Genomic DNA, 24,386 nt, shown 5'->3' on the forward strand with positions numbered 1-24,386 from the left:
TCTGGAAAGGATAGCGATGTCTTAAATCGCAGGAGCAGAAAACATCCAAGCGAATTTTCTAAGTCGCAGATTATTGGATCTGGGAGAGTGGGGGTTTGGCTTTCAACTCTCTTAGGGTCCAGATGGCTGCTTTGTTTTGCCTGAGAGGTAAAGTAGACGGTTATTCTCTGTCTTCTCACCCTGATGTAGTTCGGTTTCTTTGAGGGGGGCTAAGAATTTGCGCCCGGCGGTGAAGAGAATTTGTCCGTCATGGAATCTTAATCTTGCCCTCAGAGGTTTGTGTGGGGCACCTTTTGAACCTCTTTGGAGAGCGACACTTAAAGATTTGACCCTGAAGGTTGTTTTTCTGGTGGCTATTTATTCAGCTAGGAGAATCTCCGAGTTGCAGGCTTTATCTTGCCGTGATCCATTTCCGCAGATTTTGGACAGTTTCCTCGTTTTTACCAAAGGTGGTATCGGCGTTTCATGTGAATTCAGTCCGTGGAACTTCAGGCTTTTCCTGAGATTGACTCTTCCGCACCTCATGCGAGGGAGCTTAATCTTTTGGACGTACGCAGAGCTCTGTTGAGGTATTTCAAGGTAAATGGATTCAGGAGGTCGGATCATCTTTGTTTTGTGGAGTGGTTCCAAGAAAGGTTCTCAGGCTTCCATGACTACTATTGTGAGGATGCTCAAGGAGGCCATAGGATCCATATACATAGTGAAAGGACGTTCAGTTCCTGAGGGTTTGAGAGCTCATTCTATGTGATCTCAGGCGTCTCATGAGAAGAGGCTCCGCTGGTTTCGCCGCAGGAAATTTGTAGAGCAGCGACTTGGAAATTGCTACATACTTTTGCAAGGCTCTATCGCTTAGATGTGGGGGATCTGGAGTCCCGGTTGTTTGGCGAGAGTGTTTTGCGAGCTGGACTCTCCAGTTTCCACCCTAAATAGGGAGCTATGGTACATCCCAGGAGTCTGGACTGATCTGGGTACATACAGGGAAAGGAAAATTGATTCTTACTTGCTAAATTTTGTTCCTGTAGTACTACAGATCAGTCCAGACTGTAGAGGTGGAGAGTCGTCCACACAGCTGAGGTTTATTGGTAGGGAATACAGATTTTCATGGTATGGAATACAGACTTGTTGGAAGTTTTTGTAAATTTGTTAAATTTGTTGGTGTTTTTACGATTATTTTGAGCTTGGGAACTGAGGAACTGCAGGTGGCACAAGTGATTACGTAGCAGTGTCAGTAAAAACTTTCTCTGTCTCCATCTGCTGGCAGGGATGCAAAACCCAGGCATCTGGACTGTCCTGTGGTACTACAGGAACAAAAATTAGCAGGTAAGGACTGATTTTTCTTTATTGGGATAGATGCTAAATAATTGAATGGAAACCTCTTTACGGAATGAAGTGCCACGGAATAGAAGGGGGTCACAGTCACTCCAAGTGTGAGAGAGATCAGTGGCTCCCGATAAAGAATGACTTCTCTTTGTAACTGTGCTTTGAGGATCATAATCTTCAGACAAAGTTAGTTTTTAGAAGGAGGCGATGTGTGGATTTTGGGGAATTAAGCAATTCCCACTTTTCTTTAGGACTGTAGGGTGTGGTTGCTTTAAAATTCTTTTGTTTTCTGGTTACAGGGAAGTCTGATGATCCTTTGGAGATCTCTGAGTGTCTTGAAGTTGTGTCCAATCCCCAGGCACCAGCAACCTGTCCCATCTCTGTGAGAGCCTCAGCTCCTACTTCTGTGCCATGGGATGCTAGGAAGAAAGCAGAGGCTTGTGGTGAAATATCTGAATATCCCCAGTGCCTTCCTGCAGAGCTCGAGGATCAGCGCAAAGTCCTGACGGAGCAATGCATCAGTTCCTTCCGACTGTGCCTGAGCCGATTCCCCCAGCACTACAAGAGCCTTTACCGACTGGCATTCCTGTACACACACAGCAAAACCCATCAGGTGAGGCAGCCACTGGGCTTATACTCTCCCTTCTCTTACGTTTTGCTTCTTATTTTTTCATTTTGTTTGATAGGAAAAAAAGTACAAAGCTTAGGCAGGATCCTGATGGAAGTGTAAATCTGGGCCTGCAGATTACTGATTGTGCAGCGCATCCTAGGGGACCATGGATTCTTTGAAGCCCCTTCAACCAGCAAGACTGGAGCAACTGCCGAGCAGTAAAAAGGGGCTGGGAGGAAATGTGAAGTAAAATTTAAAAAAAACCAAAACCCCCAAAAATGTAAAAACTGTTATTTCTCAGGCATTTATTAATTTCATAAGCAGATATAAGAAGTAATTACACAGAAAAATAGTGGTGGTATATTTTGAAAACCAGAAGAAAAAAGGCGGGAAACACCATCAGGAATCCAAGTCCATGCAGCTGTGGGCGAATAGTAATATTGTAAAACAAAAGGGAATTGTACCGTTGTAAGAAATGTCGCTGCTCTTCCTACAGTGTTGCCTTCAATGGCATAAAAAACCTCAAGAAGAATGTCTGCTCACATTATGACAGAATTAAAAATTATGAGGTTGATATTCAAAGAATTTATCCTTCCCCGCACAGAATGTAGCTGGATAATGAGGCGGTGATGGAGGTGCTCTGGGGCATGGCGAACCTTTAGCCAATGAGTGCTGAAGGGGGCCAAGCAGATCTGGGGTGAAAAAGAGCTATCCTACAGTTCTCAGAAGGTATTCAGTGGAGCACTTCTCCGGGTATGTTCTGCTGAATATCGGGGTAATATTCTCCCTGGTGGAAGTCTGTCAGAACAAAGCACGAGCTGCTTTGGACCCCTTGACATACCAGCTCTGAGGTGCACCATGTACTGGACATCAAGGGCTTTAACCTCAGAAGATGGGGGGGTGCGTCGGCTCTTTCATAGATTTACCAGAGCTGAGGTGTGTAGGGGCTTTAAATCTAGTGACTCATGGCTTTCACCCTGAGCATTCGGTTCGCACATACCTGCCATATGCCAGAAGATGCCCAGGCTGACCAGAGTAGACACATTATCTGGCAAGCCATGACTCAAACAGCATTTTGTTTGTAATGTGGTTTCTTTCAGTGACTTCCATAACTCTTTGCAATCTTACTCCTTCAGTATACCCCAATTTTCTGCAGTCTCTGGGTGACAAATCACCTGGATTAGTAATATCTCTGCTTTCTTCTAGATCCCTTCAAGTTTACATCTGTTTTGAGAAGGAAACAAAGCAGAGTGGGTTGAAGCATTGGATAATAAAAGTTCTTCTGTGGGCAGAGCCTCCCGATCAGTGCGATTTGCACACACATGGCACGAATGAACCTTGTTCATAAGGCAGCGTTTGTTTGCTACAAGCTTAGGCTCTCATTTACTGCCAGTGCATTGTGCCAAAAAGAGCTTCCTTCTGGAAGTGTGCGTGTTGTAAAGCCATCACCACTGGTGCAGCTCCATTTATTATGTCTGATGTTTTTATCATTATTCCAGATTCCTGCCTTTATTTCATTGACTGGCTAATCTGTTTTTGCTGCAAAATGGTTTTAATTGAATACTATAAATTACGTTTTTCATAGCACCATTCCATTCCTGGTCACATATTTTTTTCCATGGATAAACAGGCTGAACAGTCCCACATGTGAGTGACGATGTTACGCAGCACTATCTATGGAGAGTGACTTCATCGCACGGCACTATCTACAGAGAGCTACATCACACAGCACTATCTATGGAGAGTGTTGAGTCATTGGCTAAAAGCCTAGAAGGTTTTGCACATGTGCAGAAGGCACTACACCAGGCAGCCCTCAGTGAAGCCCCTCAATTTTTTTTTTTTCATCTCCAGTTATAGGCAGAAGAGAAGCTCTCTCGGGGGTTTTATGGGTGCCTTGCTTTTTCTCTACCTTCAGTTCCTTTTGTGCTTATTTTTATTTAATTATTTAAGACTTATTTTCTGCATCTCCAGAATCTTGTTACGAGCGGATTACAAGGTTAAAACATCTATAATTAAAAACATACATTACATACATACATTGCCAAAATTATCTCCGATTTCCATCTCAATGAGGAGCTTGTCGTACCTGTTATCCGCAGAAGTGGCATTTTGCATTGCAAGCAAGCTTTGTCCAAAGGACATAAGAATGTCATCCTAGCTATTTGTGGTTTTGTGATCCAAATAGACCAGGGAGTCCAGCAAACAAGAGGACGATAGCTAATTGGATCATGGAATACATAAGAAATTGCCATGCTGGGTCAGACCAAGGGTCCATCAAGCCCAGCATCCTGTTTCCAACAGAGGCCAAACCAGGCCACAGGAACCTAGCAAGTACCCAAACACCAAGAAGATCCCATGCTACTGATGCCAGTAATAGCAGAGGTCATTCCCTAAGTCAACTTGATTAATAGCAGTTAATGGACTTCTCCAAGAACTTATCCAAACCTTTTTTGAACCCAGCTGCACTAACCACATCCTCTGGCAACAAATTCCTGAGCTTAATTGTGCGTTGAGTGAAAAATAATTTTCTCCGATTAGTCTTAAGTGTGCTACTTGCTAACTTCATGGAATGTCCCCTAGTCCTTCTATTATCCAAAAGTGTAAATAACCGATTCACATCTACTTGTTCAAGACCTCTCATGATTTTAAAGACTTCTATCATATCCGCACTCAGCTGTCTCTTCTCCAAACTGAACAGCCCTAACCTCTTCAGCCTTTCCTCATAGGGGAGCTATTCCATCCCCTTTATCATTTTGGTTGCCCTTCTCTGAACCTTCTCCATCATAACTATATCTTTTTTGAGATGCGGTGACCAGAATTGTACACAGTATTCAAGGTGTGGTCTCACCATGGAGCGATATAGAGGCATTATGACATTTTCCATTTTATTAACCATTCCCTTCCTAATAATTCCTAACATTCTGTTTCCTTTTTTGACTGCTGCAGCTCACTGAGCCGACGATTTTAAAGTATTATCCTCTATGATGCCTAGATCTTTTTCCTGGGTGGTAGCTCCTAATATGGAACCTAACATCATGTAACTACAGTAAGGGTTATTTTTCCCTATATGCAACACCTTGCACTTGTCCACATTACATTGCATCTGCCATTTGGATGCCCAATCTTCCAGTCTCGCAAGGTCCTCCTGTAATGTATCATTTCTGCCTCCTTTTGTTAAAGAAATGCATGGACATCGAGTTAGAGCAATAGGTACTTCCACAGCTCACATTGCATCAGCATCCATTCACAAGATATGTAGGACAGCCATGTGGATTTCAGTATACACATTACATTGCATCTCGCTACTGCCTAGAGCAGGGGTTCTCAATCCAGTCCTTGGGGCACACCTAGCCAATTAGATTTTCAGGATATTCACAATAAATATGCATGAGATAGATTTGCATGTAGTGCCTCCATTGTATGTAAATCTATCTATCTCATGCATATTCATTGTGGATATTCTGAAAACCTGACTGCTAAGTATGTCCCGATGACTGGGTTGAGAATCACTGGCTTAGAGAACAGTAAATGTGGCCAGTCATTCCTCAGAAACCTATTTAAGATATAGGAGATTAAACTCCTGCAGTCACCCTAAGGGTGGGTTGTCTTATAGAACAAGAAGTGACAACCCTTAGCTTGAGACTCTCCACATGTGGAACCATTCATCCTGCTTGTCTATGGAGAGAGCAAAATTGCTTACTTGTAGTTAGTGTTCTCTGTGGACAGCAGAATGAATAGTCCCATATTCCCTCTCACCTCCCCTTAGAGCTTTCAGTTTATTCATATCCTTATGCTGTAAATTTGTCTATTGACTTTGACACAGACAGGTCTGTGCTGAAATCTACCTAGTGCAGTGCCTGTTGCACATGTGCAAAATATTCTAGGCTGTTAAGAACATAAGAACAATTGCCATGCTGGGTCAGACCAAGGGTCCACCAAGCCCAGCTTCCTGTTTCCAACAGAGGCCAAACCAGGCCACAAGAACCTGGCAAGTACCCAAACACCAAGAAGATCCCATGCTACTGATGCCAGTAATAGCAGTGGCTATTCCCTAAGTAAATTTTAATTAATAACAGTTAATGGACTTCTCCTCCAAGAACTTATCCAAACCTTTTTTGAGCCCAGTTACACTAACTGCACTAACCACATCCTCTAGCAACAAATTCCAGAACTTAATTGTTCTAACCAATAAGCTTTCACTCTCTGTCATCCACAAGTGGGACTGTTTATCTTGCTGTTCACAGAGGGCACCAGTTATAGGTAAGTAACTTCCTTTCTGTAACACCAATTTTTAGTTTTTGTTCTCCGTGGTTACTGGGTACTGTTCCCATTCTCTGGGATAAGTCACACTGCTCATATTTATCATCATGGGCTGTTTCCGGTTCTTGGGACTCAGGCTCACGGCTCACTGCTCACTTTCTCCGTCGTGGGCTGTTCTCGATCCCTGGGATCTCTGCTCACTTTCTCCATCGTGGGCTGCTCTCGATCCCTGGGCTCTCTGCTCACTTTCTCCATTGTGGGCTGCTCTCGATCCCTGGGCTCTCTGCTCACTTTCTCCATCGTGGGCTGCTCTCGATCCCTGGGCTCACTGCTCACTTTCTCCATCGTGGGCTGCTCTCGATCCCTGGGCTCACTGCTCACTTTCTCCATTGTGGGCTGCTCTCGATCCCTGGGCTCACTGCTCACTTTCTCCATCGTGGGCTGCTCTCGATCCCTGGGCTCACTGCTCACTTTCTCCATCGTGGGCTGCTCTCGATCCCTGGGATCTCTGCTCACTTTCTCCGTCGTGGGCTGCTCTCGATTCCTGGGATCTCTGCTCACTTTCTCCGTCGTGGGCTGCTCTCGATCCCTGGGCTCACTGCTCACTTTCTCCATCGTGGGTTGCTCTCGATCCCTGGGCTCACTGCTCACTTTCTCCATCGTGGGTTGCTCTCGATCCCTGGGCTCTCTGCTCACTTTCTCCATTGTGGGCTGCTCTCTGCTCACTTTCTCCGTCGTGGGCTGCTCTCGATCCCTGGGCTCTCTGCTCACTTTCTCCGTCGTGGGCTGCTCTCGATCCCTGGGCTCTCTGCTCACTTTCTCCGTCGTGGGCTGTTCTCGATCCCTGGGTCACTGCTCACTTTCTCCGTCGTGGGCTGCTCTCGATCCCTGGGATCTCTGCTCACTTTCTCCGTCGTGGGCTGCTCTCAATTCCTGGGATCTCTGCTCACTTTCTCCATCGTGGGCTGCTCTCGATCCCTGGGCTCACTGCTCACTTTCTTCGTCGAGGGCTGCTCTCGATCCCTGGGCTCTCTGCTCACTTTCTCCATCGTGGGCTGTTCTCGATCCCTGGGTCACTGCTCACTTTCTCTGTTGTGGGCTGCTCTCGATCCCTGGGCTCTCTGCTCACTTTCTCCGTCGTGGGCTGCTCTCGATCCCTGGGCTCTCTGCTCACTTTCTCCATCGTGGGTTGCTCTCGATCCCTGGGCTCTCTGCTCGTTTTCTCCATCGTGGGCTGCTCTCGATCCCTGGGATTCAGATTCACTACTGCTTACTTTCTCCATTTTGTAGAGTGGGCCTGCTGATAATGCTGAGCAATTGAAACTTAAGCCAGACTCTTCCCTCAGGGCTAGAAAACAGTTACTGACTTTGGTTGCCCAGCCTCTTGTTACATGAGAAGAATTATTTCAGGAAAGTTATCACAACCTGTCAGTCATGGATTATAAACATAAGGTTGGAGGATCTTCTTTCTTTCCTTTCTCTGGATTTTAAGCAGAAAGGTAAGCTGATTATAACAGTTCTGCTTTCAGAAGCAAGGTTTCATTGTGCGCTATTGACTGGGAGGAAATCACTAGAGACAGTGGGGAGAAGGCAAAACTCACAGCAGACAAAATCATTGTAAAGGAGATTTAAAAAAAAAAAATGTAATGTGGGTGACTTGTTCACTTGAATCCACCTTTATTTACACTTACAAACATAGTGAAAATAGTCCTTGAGAAAATACATTCAAAGGTGTGTGCAGAGCCTGAGGAGGGAGCATGTAAGTAGGAGTCTGCTTTCTGTGTAATCAGATTCTTACTGGAAGGAATTTGGAAGAGGACAGGTCCACAAAGAGGTGGAAATTCACTCCTGCAAGCTATGCAGTAAGAGCAGCATGGTAGTGAGTCAGTGCAGGAACTTGGGGGGTTGCCTGTGATTTTCCGTTTTCGTTAGTGGTGGGCACCTTGGCTACTCGGAGTCCTGCCGTGGGGGGGGGGGGGGGGGGGGGGGAGATTGGCTTGTTTAGGAATAAGCAAGCTGCCAGCCTGCGGTGTGGGAGGGGAAAGAGGCGGTGGGCTGGGCCTGGCACGCAGCAGCACACGCCTTCCCTGGGTCTCCCCCGTGCGCTGACTCTCCTCCTCCTCTTCCTCCTAGAACCTGCAGTGGGCCCGAGATGTGTTGCTAGGCAGCAGTATCCCGTGGCAGCAGCTGAAGCACATGCCAGCACAGGGGCTCTTCTGCGAGAGGAACAAGAGTAATTTCTTCAACGTAAGTTCTGCTTGCACTCTTTCTACCTCCCTGCTGTTGCCACGGTACCACTGATCAAAGGCTGCAGGGCTTGGGGGGGGGGGGGCAGGGCAACTGGCCCCTTCCCAGTCTGGCACCGTGCCACAGGTTGGCTCTCGCTCGCCACTGGCCCTTTGGAGCTTGTCTGTCTTATGCTGCAGAGAAGTGTTAGCCATGCCTGATGTGGTGCCAGCTTGCCAAATGCTTTGTTGGCTTTCTGGGACCAGTGCCAGAGGACTGAGCCAGTGTGGGCTTGGAAGCAAGGAAAGTAAATATCTTGTCGGTATTTTCCAATTATTTAAAAGGTGATTGAGCATGATGGCTAAATGTTTTTATTGCATTGCCACCACCATACAGATAAGCACTTTTTCCTGGTCTCCGCCTCTAATTCCCATTCCACTCCGCAGTATCTGCCTGGGGATGATCAGGTAGGCCATGCGCCTGATTCTGTTCTCAGAAGGACCCAGCAGGCTCTCATCTTTGCTTGTCTGCACATTAAAATCTGATCACCTGGCCAGGATGAGCACAGTGCTTAGAAGTTTTACCTTCTTTAGGCAGGGCCACCTAATAGGGGATGGAGAAGGGTGCTCAGGGCAGAGCCTTGGAGCTGCAGTTTTCTCCAGGCAGGAATTTGTGGGATTTTCTGTTTCAGTTTTTACCTTTTTAAACAAACTGGGGTTCCCCTCTCCTCACCTGTGCAGGCTTTTCACTCCAATCTCCTAACTGCTTTACATATAACCTTTTCCAAGTTTTTTGTGATGTATAATATCTGTAATTTGAACTTCCAGAAAGACTTGTGTGCAAATGAATAAGAATGTGAGCCATGAAGAAGTGGCTTTGCCAGTTGTGTGCTGCATTACCGAAGGCTTATTAGGCACAGGAGTGTGTGTCTGGAGAAGGATGTTCTTTCAGTGCAAGCTGCTGAAGCTGTAGCTGATTTATTTTTTCATATGCCAAGGCGCTTAGAAGAGAGAGAGAGAGAGACTGAGCAGGAGCCCAGACATTTTATAAATCATGCATTTTTCCCTGTGAAATAATTTATGAAATGTTTATGAGAGCAAGACGGGAAGAGAAAGAGAGCAGCTTTCTCCTGCACAACTTTACCTCACGGCTGTGCTCAGAAGCTCACGGTATTGCTGCCTAACTTGTTAGCTGTTGCCTGGCAGAGACAGCAAGGTTGTGTTCAGCAATGCCGGTCTCGTTCTCAGTGGAAGACCTTTGAATTGAGAAGGGGTGGCATACGTGTACCCTCTTTTCATGTGCTCTGCAACCCATCTTCTTCTCCAGAGCCTTGCAAAACTGGCAGCCCCACTACCACCATCACCAAGCCATTTACTTTCAGGCTCCACTGGTCATCCTTCACCCAAGATTTAGATAATTAAACTCAACAGTGGTTAGGGATGTGCATTCATTCCATCTGTTCTGGTGGGTATGTGCATACTTCGCTGACTTGCTAGTATATGCGGGAAATGGATATTATGCATGTATTTTTTTTAATAATGAGCTAAGCTCATAATATCTGGGGTTTTTTTTCCTGTGTACTAGAAAGTCAGCAAGGTACGCACAGCCCTAACAATTATGACCCCCCCCCCCCCCCCACTCCCAGAACAATCCTGTGAAAATACAGAATTAGCATAGGAAGGAAAATTGTCAAAAGCCATTTATCTGGGTAAATATCGATTTATCGGGGTAAAAGAGACTTTTGAAAATCTCCCACCCAAAAAGCACCTAAAAGGTCAAAGACAAAATGCTCATTTCCCCTTGAGAACTGGTGCAAAGTGCCCACTCCCCGAATATAAACATGCTTAGAAATCAGCTCAGTGTCTAATGAATGCGCCGTCTGTGAATTAAATAAAAAAATAAATCAAGAAATACATAAAATGTCTACATTAAAAGAAATCTGTACAGCATTGGTTGAAGGTAATCTCTTAAATGATTGGCTGGCCTCCACTCATACAAAATGTTTTAAATTCGTTTGTCAGGAGGTTTTTGGGTTTTGTTTTTTTTTTACAGTATATGTGTTGGGGATGCCTGCAGTGCCCTCCTGGAGGAGTGATAATGACAAGGACAATGACAGACTTAAAAAAAAAAAAAAAAAAGCATGGGCTCAACACCGAGGATCCCTAGGGGCAAGGGAATGGTAATGAAGGCACTGGGAAACTTTCACTGAGCAACAGTTGCAGCTCAAGGCAGCAGCGATATGGCTGCATTGTCCTCCCTAGAAGGCTTAGGGTAACTTGCACAGAGTGGTGGTCACAACCCTAAAGGGGATACAGCAGGACTGGGGATTGGATTGCATGTGGGAATTTGATCTATTTTGGAATATATACATAAAATCATTGCTGGGCACATAAAATGGGTCTTTTGGGTCTTCATCAGCCAACATTTCCTTCATCATTTTGAAGTAACAGTGACACAAACTCCGTTCATTACCAGGCATCTTGTGAAGTAATAAAGAACCCTGCTAAAAATTCACTCAGAACCTATATAGCAAACTTGCCATTCCAAAACAGCACTAATGCCCAAACCTCAAACAGCAACAACCGTACCTATGAAAAGGCAGCAATGCAAATATTTCTATTCTTCCCAGCACGGAAAAGGAGTGACCTAGTCGAGCAATGGGCTGAGAACTACTTCCCCTCCTTGTGACCTTGTGCAAGTGACTTTATCTCCAATTGCACAGTTTCTTAATGTACAAATTAAAAAAACAAAACAGTTAAACTCCAGATACAGTAAGCTAATAGTATGTTAATGCATTGGGAGTTTAAAAAAAGGTGTGCTAACCCCTGAAAGTGGGCAAAGCCATGGGAGCAGATGAGATACATCCCAAGATACTTTGGAAGCTCTGAGAAGTGCCGGCAGATCCACTGAAGATCCTTGGAGATAAGAGTAGTACCACAGGACTGGAGAAGGGTGATTGTGTTCCCGCTTCACAAAAGTGGTAGCAAGGAGGAGGTTGTAAACTACAGGCCAGTTGGCCTTACCTAAGTGGTGGGAAATTTAATGGAGAGACTTTAAAGGATAGGATAATGAACTATCTACAATACAATTGGTTACAGGAACCAAGATGACATGATTTTACAAGAGGAAGATCTTGGCAAACAAATCTGATATTTTTTTTGATTGGGTGACTAGAAAATTGGATCAAGGAAAAGCACTCAATGTGGTTTACTTGGATTTCAACAAGGCTTTTGATATGGTCCTGCATAGGAGGCTTATAATAAAATGAGGAGCCTGGGAGTGAATCCGTAGATAGTGGATTGAGTTACAAATTGGATAACCAGCATCAGCGAATAGTGGTAAATGGAATCTATTCTGAAGAAAGAAGAGCATTAAGTGGAACTCTTAAGGATTGGGTTTGGGACCGGTTCTAGTCAATATCTTTGTGAGTGATAATTGTGGAGGGATTGGAAGGTAACATTTGGGGGTTTTTTTGTGGATGACTCTTAAGATCTACAACAGAGTGGACACACCTGAAGACTTAGAGAGAAAGAGACATGACCTAGGAAAACTCGAGAAGTGGTCAAAGGTTTGGCAGTTGGATTCAGTGCAGAGACATGTATTTGAGGTATGGCAATCCAAAGGACTTGTACATGATGGGAGAGAGATCTTGGGGTGATAGTATCTGATGATCTGAAGGTAGCAAAGTGACAAGGCGGTGGCTAAGGCCAGAGGGATAACCAGCAGGAAAAAGGAGGTGATAATTCCACCGTACAGATCTTTGGTGAGGCACACCTGGAGGACTTTGCTCAATTCTGGAGACCTCATCTCAAAAAGGATAAAGACAGAATGGAAGCAGTCCAGAGAAAGGCAATCAAAATGGTATGGGGGTCTGGACAGAAAGCCATATGAGATGAGACTGAAGGACCTTAATATGTATACCCTGGAAGAGAGAAGAGACATGGGAGATGAGATACAAACTTTCAAATACCTGAAAGGAATTAGCGATGCACAATAATCAAATCTTTTCTGATGGAAAGGAAGCTGTAGAACTAGGAGTCATGATATCAAACTCAAAGGGGGAAGCTTTAGGAACAATGTCAGAAAAGATTTCTTCACAGAAAGGGTGGCAGATACATGGAATCTCTCCCGGAAGAGATGGTGAAGATGAGAAAACAATATTGGAATTCAAAGGGGCATGGGACGATCTGTGTTGTTGTCCAGAGAATGGAAATGAAGACATTGGGTAATGTTTACTTTTCTGCTTGGTGTAACCTTCATGGAGTAGTTACCCTGAAATATCTTGCTGGGCAGACTAGATGGACCATTTTGGTCTTTATTTGCTGTCATTTACTATTGCTGCTAACCATAAAATGTGCATCTAAGACTTGCTTTGCACACACAGAATACATTTTGTGTATAAAAATGCAGGGCTTCCAATCAAGCTTCACCTTGTACTAGGGCTTTCAAGGTCTCTTTTATGGAGCTGTTTGATTTTTTTTTTTTTTTTTAATTGTCATTTTCATATATATAAATATAATTTTGTGTTTTATTATATCTTGTTTTTATTTATGGTTTTGACTATTTTATTATATATTTATATTTGTACATCACTTTGGTTACTTGTAATAAAGTGATTCATTAAATAATAAACATAAAGGTTTTCTGCACAGAAGACCTATTTTGTGTGCACATTGTTTGTGTGCATGATCTATGCATACAATCAATGTCTGCAAGTATAAATCTTGGTTTATTTGCACAAAACATGAATTAGGAACATAAGTTATGCTCTTAAAATTATATTTATCACCTTTCACAATTAGGCTACAAAGCAGGTAAAACATAAACAACAAGAATACAGAAAAGCTAGGTTTAACATAACCTTTTTTTTTTGTATTTTAAATTTGTGTCAACATCATAATATACACATACAGAAAACCAAATAACAGCCATAACACAAAATTGAATTTTTACATATTATCATAACTCCTCCATTCCACACCACTCCCAAAAACCAATAACTAACACACTAATGGAGATGCACTGTAAGAATACCAGTGTGTACAAAGTTAACACTGGGAGGACTAGAACGGGTAAATGTGAATCTGTTATTTACTCTTTCAGATAATAAGACTAGAGGGCAACTCCATGAAGTTAGCAAGTAGCACATCTACAACAAATGAGAGTAAATTCTTTTTCACTCAACACACAATTAAGCTCTGGAATTCATTGTCAGAGGATGTGGTTAGTACAGTTAGTGTAGCTGGGTTTAAAAAGATTTGGATAAGTTCCTGGAGGAGTCCATAAACTGCTATTAATCAAATTGACTTAGGGAAGCCACTGCTATTACTGGCATTAGTAGCATGGGATTTATTTACTGTTTGGGCACTTGTTGGGTTCTTGTAACCTGGATTAGCCACTGTTGGAAACAGGATGCTGGGTTTGTTAGACCCTCGGTCTGACCCAGTATGGCAACTTCTTATGTTCTTATGTAACAAGTTCTTAGGTAATGTGGGTATCTGAGAGCGAAGCTAACCATGTCACACAGAGAGACCATACTCTCCCAAATTTAGATACAGAATGTCTCTTGAGAGCGGTGATCTTACTTAATCGATACAGCTAGCTTGATAACAGCCGTTAAAAGAGGTGCTTTAACTTTCTCCAGTGGTGAGCTGTCTCACACTGATTTATTTTTCTAGTAGCTAAGAGGGTCATGAATAGGATTCTAGATGTAGGGTAGATAACATAACTTGGTCCGATCTTGCCTCAGGTTGGCTTAATATTCAGTTCATAAATTGACACAGGAAAACGATTTTGGTGTTTGAATGAAAATTTATTAAAGGATGAATATTTCTGTGATACATTGGCTGTTCTTCAAGAGTATTTCCAATTTAACACCATAGAGAATGCTTCCCCTGCTCCAAGGCAGTGGCGTGGGATAGGCTGATCTCTTATGCTGCCTATAAAAAAAAAAGAAAGGGAAAAAGAGAAAGTTAGAAAAGGACTTTCAGATGGTATTGCATCTCTGTCTTGCAATAACATAGCTACTCTCTCCTTAGGGACACTTAAAAAACTGGATTTGACTAGGGCTGAGCTTAACACATTTGATTCTGAAGCTCATCAGTTGTAGATAGTCCAACAAGCTCATTTTGAATGGGACAATAAGGCGGTGCAATATTTAGGCCATATGTTGAAATCCTTTTTGTCACAGAGCCCTATTGCAAAGATTAAATGTCCTGGTAGTCGTGTGGCTAATGCTTCTACTGACATTAGACAGTGTTTCTCCTGGTTTTATTCCCAGTTATGAGAAGGATGCTACTATTTCCCAGGACGCTATTGATTACTTACCTGTCTTCAGGTTCTTTACCAGCCATTTCTCAAGACCAGCAGCAGTATTTAGATAGCTATTATAAGCTCTTTTCTCATATTTTAGCTGTATCCTTGGCTGCTATGTTTAATTATATAAGAGAAGGGGGGGGTCTCTTGTGGATGCATGCAAACTTGCGTGCATTACTGTAATAGCAAACCTGGTCATGACATGACTTTGCGTGGTTCATATAGATCCATCTCTCTTATTAATATAGACCTACAAATTTTGGCAAGGGTCTTGGCCGAGAGATTGAATCTGTTCATTTCATCATTGGTACATACTGTCCGAGTTGGGTTTATCCCTAATAGAATGGCGGCCAATAATGTACACAAGATTATATGGTGAGTTAATAAAAGATTCCTATCCTTCTACTGACTGTGGATGCCGAGAAGGCGTTTAACATGGTGCACTGATCTTTTTTATTTAAAACATTGGAGAGAATGCACTTTGGAACTTTTTTCTAGGGGTGGGTCAGGAAATTATATGATGCTCTGCGAGCATATGTTAAGGTAAATGGTAGGTATGGAGAGAATTTACTGTAGGAAGAGGTACTAGACAGGGGTGCCCAATATCTCTGCTTTTATTTGCTCTTTTCCTGGAACCCCTGGCGATTAGAGTAAGGGCAGCTACTAATATATTGGGTATACTGGCTGGAGACTCTCAATTTAAGCTATCATTATTTGCCGATGACATTTTATTTACTCTAGCTAATCCAGAAGACTCTTTTGAGGGAGTAGTGGGGGAAACAATTCCGCCCTTCAACGGCAGGAGGGAATGAAGAAATAGGATTTACATCCAGACAACATCTAACAAGGCATTGCTCTGAACAGTATGAGTATACAAACATCGGGGTAACTTGCTCGATATGACAGTTACTACCCTCAAACATTAAGCCTTATACTTCACTTTGATGCAGCTCCAACACTGCTCTCTGCATCAGTGGTGGGGATGGAAGGAAATTAGAATCAAAAAAGTTACCAAAAAGGGCCCTGAACTCAACAGTCAGAGTAACAGATAAGTATGAGAAAATAAGTGTGAAAGCTTGCTGGGCATACTGGATGGGCCTATTGGTCTTCTTCTGCCGTCATTTCTATGTTTCTATGTGTGGTTAGTTTGGATAAATCTGAAATTTTGAATTTAACAGTCCCAGAACACACAATACGGAAACTGCATAGGAAATTTTCTTTCAAATGGGCTAAGCACAAGATTAAGTATTTGGGAGTTTATATCAAATCATGTTGAAGATCTGTTTAAACAAATTATGTACTACTGGTGAAGAACATCTCAAAAGACTTGGAGAAATGGGATAGATTTGGGTTCTCTTGACTGGGGAGAATTGCCACTGTCAAGATGAATATTTTGCCTAGGTTCCTTTATTTATTTTTGATGCCACCTATAGCTATTTCCTCGGCCATATTGAAGTCTTGGCAGAAAAAGATTTTTTATTTCATCTGGAGGTGTAAACCACCTAGGGTTTCTCGATCCATGATGTATCAACCTAAAACAAGGGTTGGTCTAGGAGTGCCTAACTTAATATGGTATTAAACCGCATCTCAATTGCGGGTAATCATAGATTGGAATTCAAAAGTTGGCTTGAAAAGGTGGGTGCAGTTGGAGCAGTTTTTTAGGCCTTATGTCTATTCAAGCTTTACCATGGCAACCTCGCATTCCTGGAGGCAGCTAGATTGTATGCCATTCACTTTAGAAAATTCTTTGAAAGTGTGGGCTAACTGGCGAGGAAAGTTTGTGGGTACAAGCCATTTTTATTGTATGCACCTATTCCACAATTGAGACTTCCCTGCTGGTCTGCCCACTGCTTGGAAAGATAAAGGTATTTGTTGCATAGGACACTTGTTGTAAGGGGGTAAGCATATGAGTTTTAACAGTCTAATTCATAAATTGGATTTACATGAAAGAGATTTTCTTGAGTTTGCTCACTTGAGTCATTTTCTGTCCATTAGACATATAAAGGATTCGATGTCTCGGGGGAAAGCTTTATTTGAAAGTTATTGCGATAAGGCTGATGTTCAGAGGTGTCACCTCTAAATTATATTGGTTACTTCATTCGGAACTACAGGTGCCCCCTAAGCATATATTAGGGATTGGGAAAGAGATTTGGGGAACCCTTTGAGTGATGTGAAATGGGATCTTTCTTTAATTCATACAAGTAAATGCTCTATTTCTGCCCGATTATAAGAAAATAGTTATAAGATACTTTTAAGATGGTATTTAACCCCAAAATGAATGCTCACAATGTATGCCAATGTGGATGATAAATGCTGGAAGGGATGTGGTGGATTGGGTTCTTTTTATCATATCTGGTGGGCTTGTGGTATGATTTCAGATTTTTGGAAGTTAATTCTTTATTGGATGTCTGATGTGTTAAGGGTGAAGGTTGTTCTTCTTCCAAAATATGCTCTATTAAATATCCCTGTTCCAGCTATTGAGGGGCCATTGCAGAAGCTATGTCAGCAAGTTTTCATGGCAGCTAGATGCGAGATTGCAAGGTCATGGAGTAGTAATCTGTATGGTTCTGTCCCACCTTCACAAGCGTTATCATTTATCTAGGATCTCAGCTTTGCGTCATAATAAATTCTCCAGGTTTGAAAAAATGTGGTTACCATATGAGATTTGGTGGGAGGGGCAAAAGTCTTAATACCTCACAATTTTGAATTTTTGGGTAGAGGATGTTTGTTCATCGGGATACAGTTGTGGCTTGGCCAGCTTAGGCAACTGTGGTGGATGTAACTTTTTGTTTTTCTTATTATTCTAATTATTGCTGCCCTTCTCATTGTATAGATGACTGCTATTTGTGATGCTAGCATTTGTGTTTTGCTCTTCTGGGTATATCTGATTTATGGTTTGAAGCTCCTATAGGGAAGGGAGCTGGGGGTTCGGATTATGGGATAAAGGTTTGAAGTGTATCTGGAAAAATGTTACTGTAATTTTGATTCCTGCTCTTTTTGTAAAATGTATTGATCACAATAAAAACTTAAATTGAAAAAAAAACAACTGCTGACCTAATGCACGATGTGCTCACTCCATCTCCGTGAAATCTCCCGCTCTCCCTCCTCTTTTTCACCAGCTCTCAGGATGGTCTTTCAGATACCAAGAATTGCAGTGTTACAGTCCCCACATTTGGAAGTCTCTGGCACTCCCCAGAATCCCAGGTTGCATCAGCGGGATCGATTTTCAAGGTCCTCCAGCTTTTTATATAAATCTGCATGCTCAGCTACCAACTCTTTACATTGGCCCCTCAGCACTTGATTATTTCAGCTTGTGCATACAAGTGTGTGTTATTCTCCTCCACCTGTTGGCCAATATCAGAGATCTCCTCTCAAATTTGGCCATAATAGTCAACATTTCTTGTTTATCGGTTTTCATATCTAAGCTCACGAAACCACTCCCGAAACTCAGCATGAGTAGGGATATCTCCCTCGGTCTGGAGCTGTGCTGAATCTGCATGCCCAGAGTCTATTTCCGGTTGGTCGCAGCCTACATTCTTGTTTGTGCCAGTTTCTTCGCTCACCTCCCTGATTTAATATAGGAAAACTTCTTGAAGTCCACCGCTTTTTTCTTGTCAGCCATCCCGCATACCTTCACTGTTGAAACCCAATCAAACGAACACCATTTCTCTGCAGATGGCCACCCTACACAATGGCTTTTGCTCTGCGGGCTCAGGAGCTCGATTTCAAGCTACCATCGAGGTTGATAACTTCACTTCCTCCCCAGGTTTAGCACAACTTCTGAAAAGCAGAGTAATCATTTGTAAGCCTAATAACTAATGATAGTGAGTTCCACGGCTGAGGAATGCTCTGTTTGTGATCTCTCCTAGCTTAACAGGTGGAGCCTTTAGTAGTGCTAGTTAAGAAGACCACAGGGTCAGAGTTGGCTGCTCACAAGATGAGGAGGAGCATCTTCATGCAAAATCCAGTGTGCTAAACAAAGTCTGTGTATAACAGGGAGCCCAATGAATGGCCTTTAAAATTGGCTGAATGTGATTGTAGACTCATCCCACCCCAGTGATTGTAGACTCATCTCACCTCAGTAATCGGATGAGTGGCTGTGTTCTGTGTTTGCAGTAGTCAGTTTGCATGGTTATAACTGCCTGAATTAGAGTGAGTAAGTCAGCTGCAACCAAGTATGGTGATAAATAACGAATTCGCAGACCTTTAATATAGCACAGATGTTTCTTCATTTCTAAAGAAAGGTCAAGCCATACTTGCAAGATTTTCACCTCCAGTCTGGGAGAGGGACAGTGTAGGATCTGACTTGAATACGAGGAGTATCTTTGTAAGTGGGGACATTTCAGCCAGAATAATCAGTTTTATCATGGTCAAGTTTTAGCTTATTTGGTGTCAACCAGCGTTCAATCTATAGAATTAGCGATTTACAGTGGCTATAGAGTTATTGGATTAGGCCCTAATACATAATAAATGTGGATGTGTAGGATAGTCCCTAGTTCTCAGGTGGGCAAGGGAGGATGTATACACACAAAATAGCACAGGGGAAGGAACAGACCCCTGCAGAACCCCTGTATTCAATTCCCAGGGTCTAGAAAAGCTCTTCTCCCACCAAACTAAAAATTAGCAGCCGTTGTGCTCCTAACTTGTTTTATGTGTACAAACCATGTTCTGCACACAACAATGCAGACCAACCTTATTTTTTTGCACCAAAAGCATGATTTGTGCATAAATGTGGCATACAGGCCCCCTGCACCATGAACTCCAGATCAACTCCCCAGAAACTTTATTCTACCTCTGACAGGAGCTAAATTTCTAGTGGGGAGAAAGCAAGTGTTGTCTCTATGCACCTCTTTGCACTGGGGATTAGTAGGTAATAAGTAATGCCTTGATTAACATGGGCTTGATTTAGGGCACTAACCAATAGAGCCCTGTGTGCTCATGCAAGGTGAAGCCCCAGATGCCGCCCCAGGGAAGAGTTGGCTCTGTTCTTTCTCCACACCACCTAAGACCCAGTGCACAGCTAGCTTTCTGCATGCTGTGTTTGACTAGGAAAACTGATGGTTTACAATAGTGGGCGCTCCTTGTTGTATTGTATGTTGTGACTCTTGGGAAGGTTTATGGCATGTAGCAGTGCTATGTTTGGCACCTCCTGTTATGTAGCAGTGTCAGTAAAACTTTCTCTCTCTCTCTCTCTCTCTATCTGCTGGAGTGGAGGCAAAACCCAGGAGTCTGGACTGATCTGTGGTACTACAGGAACGAAAATTAACAGCTAAACCAATTTTCCTATACGCTATCTGCCACATCCTGCACTGCTGGGAACCCTGTCCCCTGTCTCCCCCAGTACTTCAAAGTACTGAAAGGGGCCAGTCATGGTTTCCCCTCTCAGCCAACAACCCCAAGGGTTCTCTCCCTCCTTCCTCCTCTCCCCTGTTCTATGTGGCCCTTCTCTTCAAACGTTTAGGGAGCCCTGGCCTAGAAGATGGGTGCTGTGCAACACAGATGTGGAATAACTGCAGAAAGATGAAAGGTGCAGCTGAGAGTGAGCAGTCTGCACAGAGCAAGATCTTGGAAATCTTCTTGGCCCTTTTTAGAGAGAATGTTGCTATAGTAACCAAACCAGGGGTTTATGAAGATGATACAGAGGGAACTTAATGCTTTCCTTAGATTTTGGCTGATTTTTAAAAACTGACTCCAGTTTCCTGGGAGTGAAAAACTATAAAAAAAAAAACCCAAGGTGCTGAAGATATGTGGTGCTTCCCTGCTTATGGGGGGCTGTTGTACAGTGCTGAAAGAGCTCTCGCCCCTGCATCTGTTTGGAACGTATCTGATGCCAGCCCACGTATGCTGAATGTAAAATGTATTTTTGACATTGCTTAACCAATTGTACCTGCTGGTCCCTTAGCTAAATGTCAGCAATGTCCCAGTTGGCTAAGATGTCCCAAAAGGACTTTCTCAGCCTCTGTGAAGCCATTATGCTGGTGAGCTGCTGCTGTCTTGAGACACTACAGCAGGCATTGGCCTAGTTACCTAAGATCTTAAAATGCTAACTGAATGTTTGAAATAACATTAAAAAAGGCTAGAAATCTAGAAGGCATGGGGGCTGTGCTAGAGACAGGCTGTGCTGCGGAGAATTTCTCTCCTCACACCCTAACCCAGTGCCCTCATGTCTCCTATTTTGTTTGCTCAAATGTTAAAACCTTTTTGACCCATAAAAACACTCTGCCAACTGCTAAAGACCACCAGACCTATCCAGTCTGTCTGTTTCCCATTCTTGTTGCAGTAACAAAGACTCTGCTTGATCTCTGGCTTTACCTTCAATTACCACAGCTAAAGATCTCTGGATAGCAAGTCGGAGAAAGCAAACAATGAAATATCCACTGCAGATGTTTCTCTCTGCTCTGATATTGGAAAGGACAGATGTTTCTAGATAGAGTTGAGGTAATGCAAGGTCAGAATTGCCACAGAGGGGCTCTCAGCATTTCTTTCATTTCTTTGTTTGCTGGAAAGTTGAGAGGTTTCACTTGGGCCATGCTGGAAGGAAATGTTTACTTATGTTTAAAGTACAAATCTTCAGTACAAATAGTAATTGAATTGTCATGCAATTCCAGATTGATGCTCTTTGGCTGGTGTAGTTGGATACAGTTTGAGAGCAGGCCCAGAGTGCTTGCACACTGCCATGTGAGAGACCCAGGTTTCATTTCCAGTTCCTGCTTCTGCGTCCCAGGCTGAGGAAATCTGCACCATGACAACACCTTGTGACCAGCTCCAGGCTATGGCCCACGTTCAGAGATTCATTTATTTATTTATTTAGCATTTTTCTATACCGACTTTCCAATAACAAAATTATTGATCAATTCGGTTTACATTTTAAACAGTAACAACAATGACAAGTAAATGTCTTACAATGAACAGGTCGAATTAACTTGGATTAAGATATAAGGGGGTAATAACATAATTAACATGAGCGGTGCCTAATATAGGCTAGAGGCTGGGTTTTAATGATAGACTGCCGAAGATAAGAGACTGCCAAAGATCATGTGATTTCTAGAGAAGATCTATATAGTTCTCTAGCGTGTTACCACTGAGGGGATATTGGCAGGGATATTTCGCAGGTTGATGTTATGGGAAAGCTTGGTTGAATAACCAAGTCTTGAGTCTTTTTTTAAATGTAGTGGAGCATTGCAGTGATCTGAGCTCTGCTGGGAGAGAGTTCCAGAGTTTAGGCCCAGCTGTGGAGAAAGCTCTTTTACTTAATGCTGATTTCATCGGTGGAATTTGAAGGTTGTTTTTGTAGGCTTGTCTCACTGGTCTGGAAGATGTGTGGAGTTGGAGAGGGAATGTGAGCTCGAGTGGTGCCAGGTTGTGTATTGCCTTGTGGGTTACTGAGAGCACTTTGAATAGTATTCTGTATTTGACGGGAAGCCAGTGTAGGCTTTTTAAGATGGGTGAGATGTGGTCTCTTTTGTTGGACTTGGTTAAGATCCTCGCTGCAGCGTTCTGCAGCATCTGTAGCGGTTTTATGGTGTTGGCAGGGAGACCCAGTAGAAGTGAGTTGCAGTAATCTATTTTCGTGAGAATGATTGCTTGTAGAACTAATCGGAAGTCTTTGAAATGTAGGAGTGGTCTCAGTCTTTTTAAGACTTGTAATTTGAAGAATCCATCCTTTACGATGTTATTTATGAGTGATCTATAATTCATTTGGTTATCAAGTATAACTCCTAGATTTCTGACTTGTGGAGTTATTGTTAATTGAGTTGACAAGATGGTACTTGGAAGTGTGTAGGTTCCGTTTTGGGAAATGAGGAGATATTCTGTTTTGTTTTGATTAAGGATCAAGTTGAGGTTGGTGAGTAAGTTGTTGATGGCTTGTTGGCAAGAGTTCCAGAAGTCCAGAGTTTTTTGGAGAGATTCAGTAATTGGAATCAGTATCTGAACATCGTCTGCATATAAGTAGTGGACGAGATTCATCTAACAATACAGACAGGCTAAAAATGTGCATCCGTTTTGGGTGCCCGCTCTTTCAACACGCGCACAGCCCCCTCTCCTGGGCGTGTGATAGAATATTTAAATGAGGGGGTCACACTAAAAAGGAGGCGCTAGGGACAAATGTGCGCCCCCAAGCACCTCTTTGGCAGCAGGTGCCCAGGAGAGGTGGCTGTCAGGGGTTAGGAAAAGGGACGCTCGTTAATTGAGCGTCCCTTTTCCTAACCTGACCACCGGCATACTTTGTATCTGGGGTGAATAGCTAACAGCCTCATCAGCATGCATTTTGCATGTGATGAGCGCTTTTAGTTTCGCGAGGGGGTTGGATGCGCGTTTTGGACACGCTAATCCCCTTATAGTATAAGGGGTTGTGGACGCACATCCAAAACGCCTGTTCATCCGCGGGTTAAACAGTGCGCTCAGCTGAACACGCTGTATTGTATCGGCCTGTTAGTGTTATTTCTGTTGTGGCATAGAAAAGCCACACCTGTCTCCCAATTCTCCATCCTTCCAGCTGATTCTTTTAGATGGATTTCGCAGGTGTTCCCCAGAGCCACACTACAGCGGCATATACATGAACATGTGCAGTTTCTTGCCTTGAATACGAATCTTGACTTCCTTTGTGATGAGAAGAATTATTACAGGATGTGTCATGCTCTGGGATTTAGGCATTCAGAAGTCATTCTGGGAAATCTCAAATTGTGTTTTTAGGGCTAAGGTGAAAAACCAACCTAGTGTGGTGCTCTTTTAGCTTGTTGTGGTTTCATGTTTGTGTCTGTGGTTTCTTTTTGGTCACCATTATTTGCAAGTTCTGCTGAAAGACCTGTCCAGTAGATCCATGGACACAGGAGTGGTGCTGTTTGAATGGAGAAGAGCGGTGGTGGCTCCACTTCACAAGAGTGGGAGCGGAGAGGAGGCCGGAAACTACAGGCCGGTTAGCCTCACCTCGGTGGTGGGAAAATGAATGGAGACTCTGCTGAAGGAAAGGATCGGGAGCTATCTACAATCCGGTGGGTTGCTGGACTCGAGACAGCATGGATACACCAGAGGAAGGTCCTATCAGACAAAGCTGATTGATTTTTTTTTTTTTTTGATTGGGTGACTAGAGATTTGGATCAAGGAAAAACCCTCAATGTGATTTACTTGGATTTCAGCAAAACTTTTGATACAGTCCCACACAGGAGGCTCATGAATAAAATAAGAAGCTTGGGAGTGGGTGCCAAGGTGGTGAAGTGGAATACAAACTGGTTGACTGATAGGAGACAGCATTTAATGGTAAATTGAATCGACTCTGAAGAGAGAACAGTAGTGGAGTGCCACAGGGATCGGTTTTGGGACCTGTTCTATTCAATATCTTTGTGAGTGACATTGTGAAAGGGATTTAAGGTAAGGTTTGTCTATTTGCAAATGATACTAAGATCTGCAACAGAGTGGACATGCCTGAAGGAGTAGAGAGATTGAAAAGTGATTTAAGAAAGCTTGAAGAATGTTCAAAGGCTTGGCAGCTGGGATTCAATGCCAAGAAGTGCAGAGTCATGCATCTGGGGTGCAGTAATCCAAAAGAGCTATATGTGATGGGGGGGTGAAAGACTGATGTGTGCGGACCAAGAGCGGGATCTTGGGGTGATAGTGTCCAGCGATCTGAAGGCGACAAAGCAATGTGACAAGGCGA

At 43.3% G+C, this 24,386-nt stretch overlaps 1 protein-coding gene across 4 annotated transcripts in view; it reads left to right on the plus strand.

Annotated features, from left to right (window-relative positions):
• Positions 1-24,386, plus strand: part of CABIN1 (calcineurin binding protein 1) — a 180,798-nt gene that overhangs the window by 94,092 nt on the left and 62,320 nt on the right. For 3 of the 4 annotated variants that reach the window (XM_029619235.1, XM_029619237.1, XM_029619236.1), the window contains exons 28-29: positions 1,620-1,933; positions 8,324-8,437. In XM_029619235.1, the coding sequence (XP_029475095.1) occupies positions 1,620-1,933; positions 8,324-8,437 (428 nt within the window). The remainder of the gene's footprint in view (positions 1-1,619; positions 1,934-8,323; positions 8,438-24,386) is intronic. The other variant, XM_029619238.1, reaches the window with a different exon arrangement.

The sequence above is a fragment of the Rhinatrema bivittatum genome, chromosome 11, assembly GCF_901001135.1.
Source record: "Rhinatrema bivittatum chromosome 11, aRhiBiv1.1, whole genome shotgun sequence".
NCBI lineage: Eukaryota > Metazoa > Chordata > Amphibia > Gymnophiona > Rhinatrematidae > Rhinatrema > Rhinatrema bivittatum.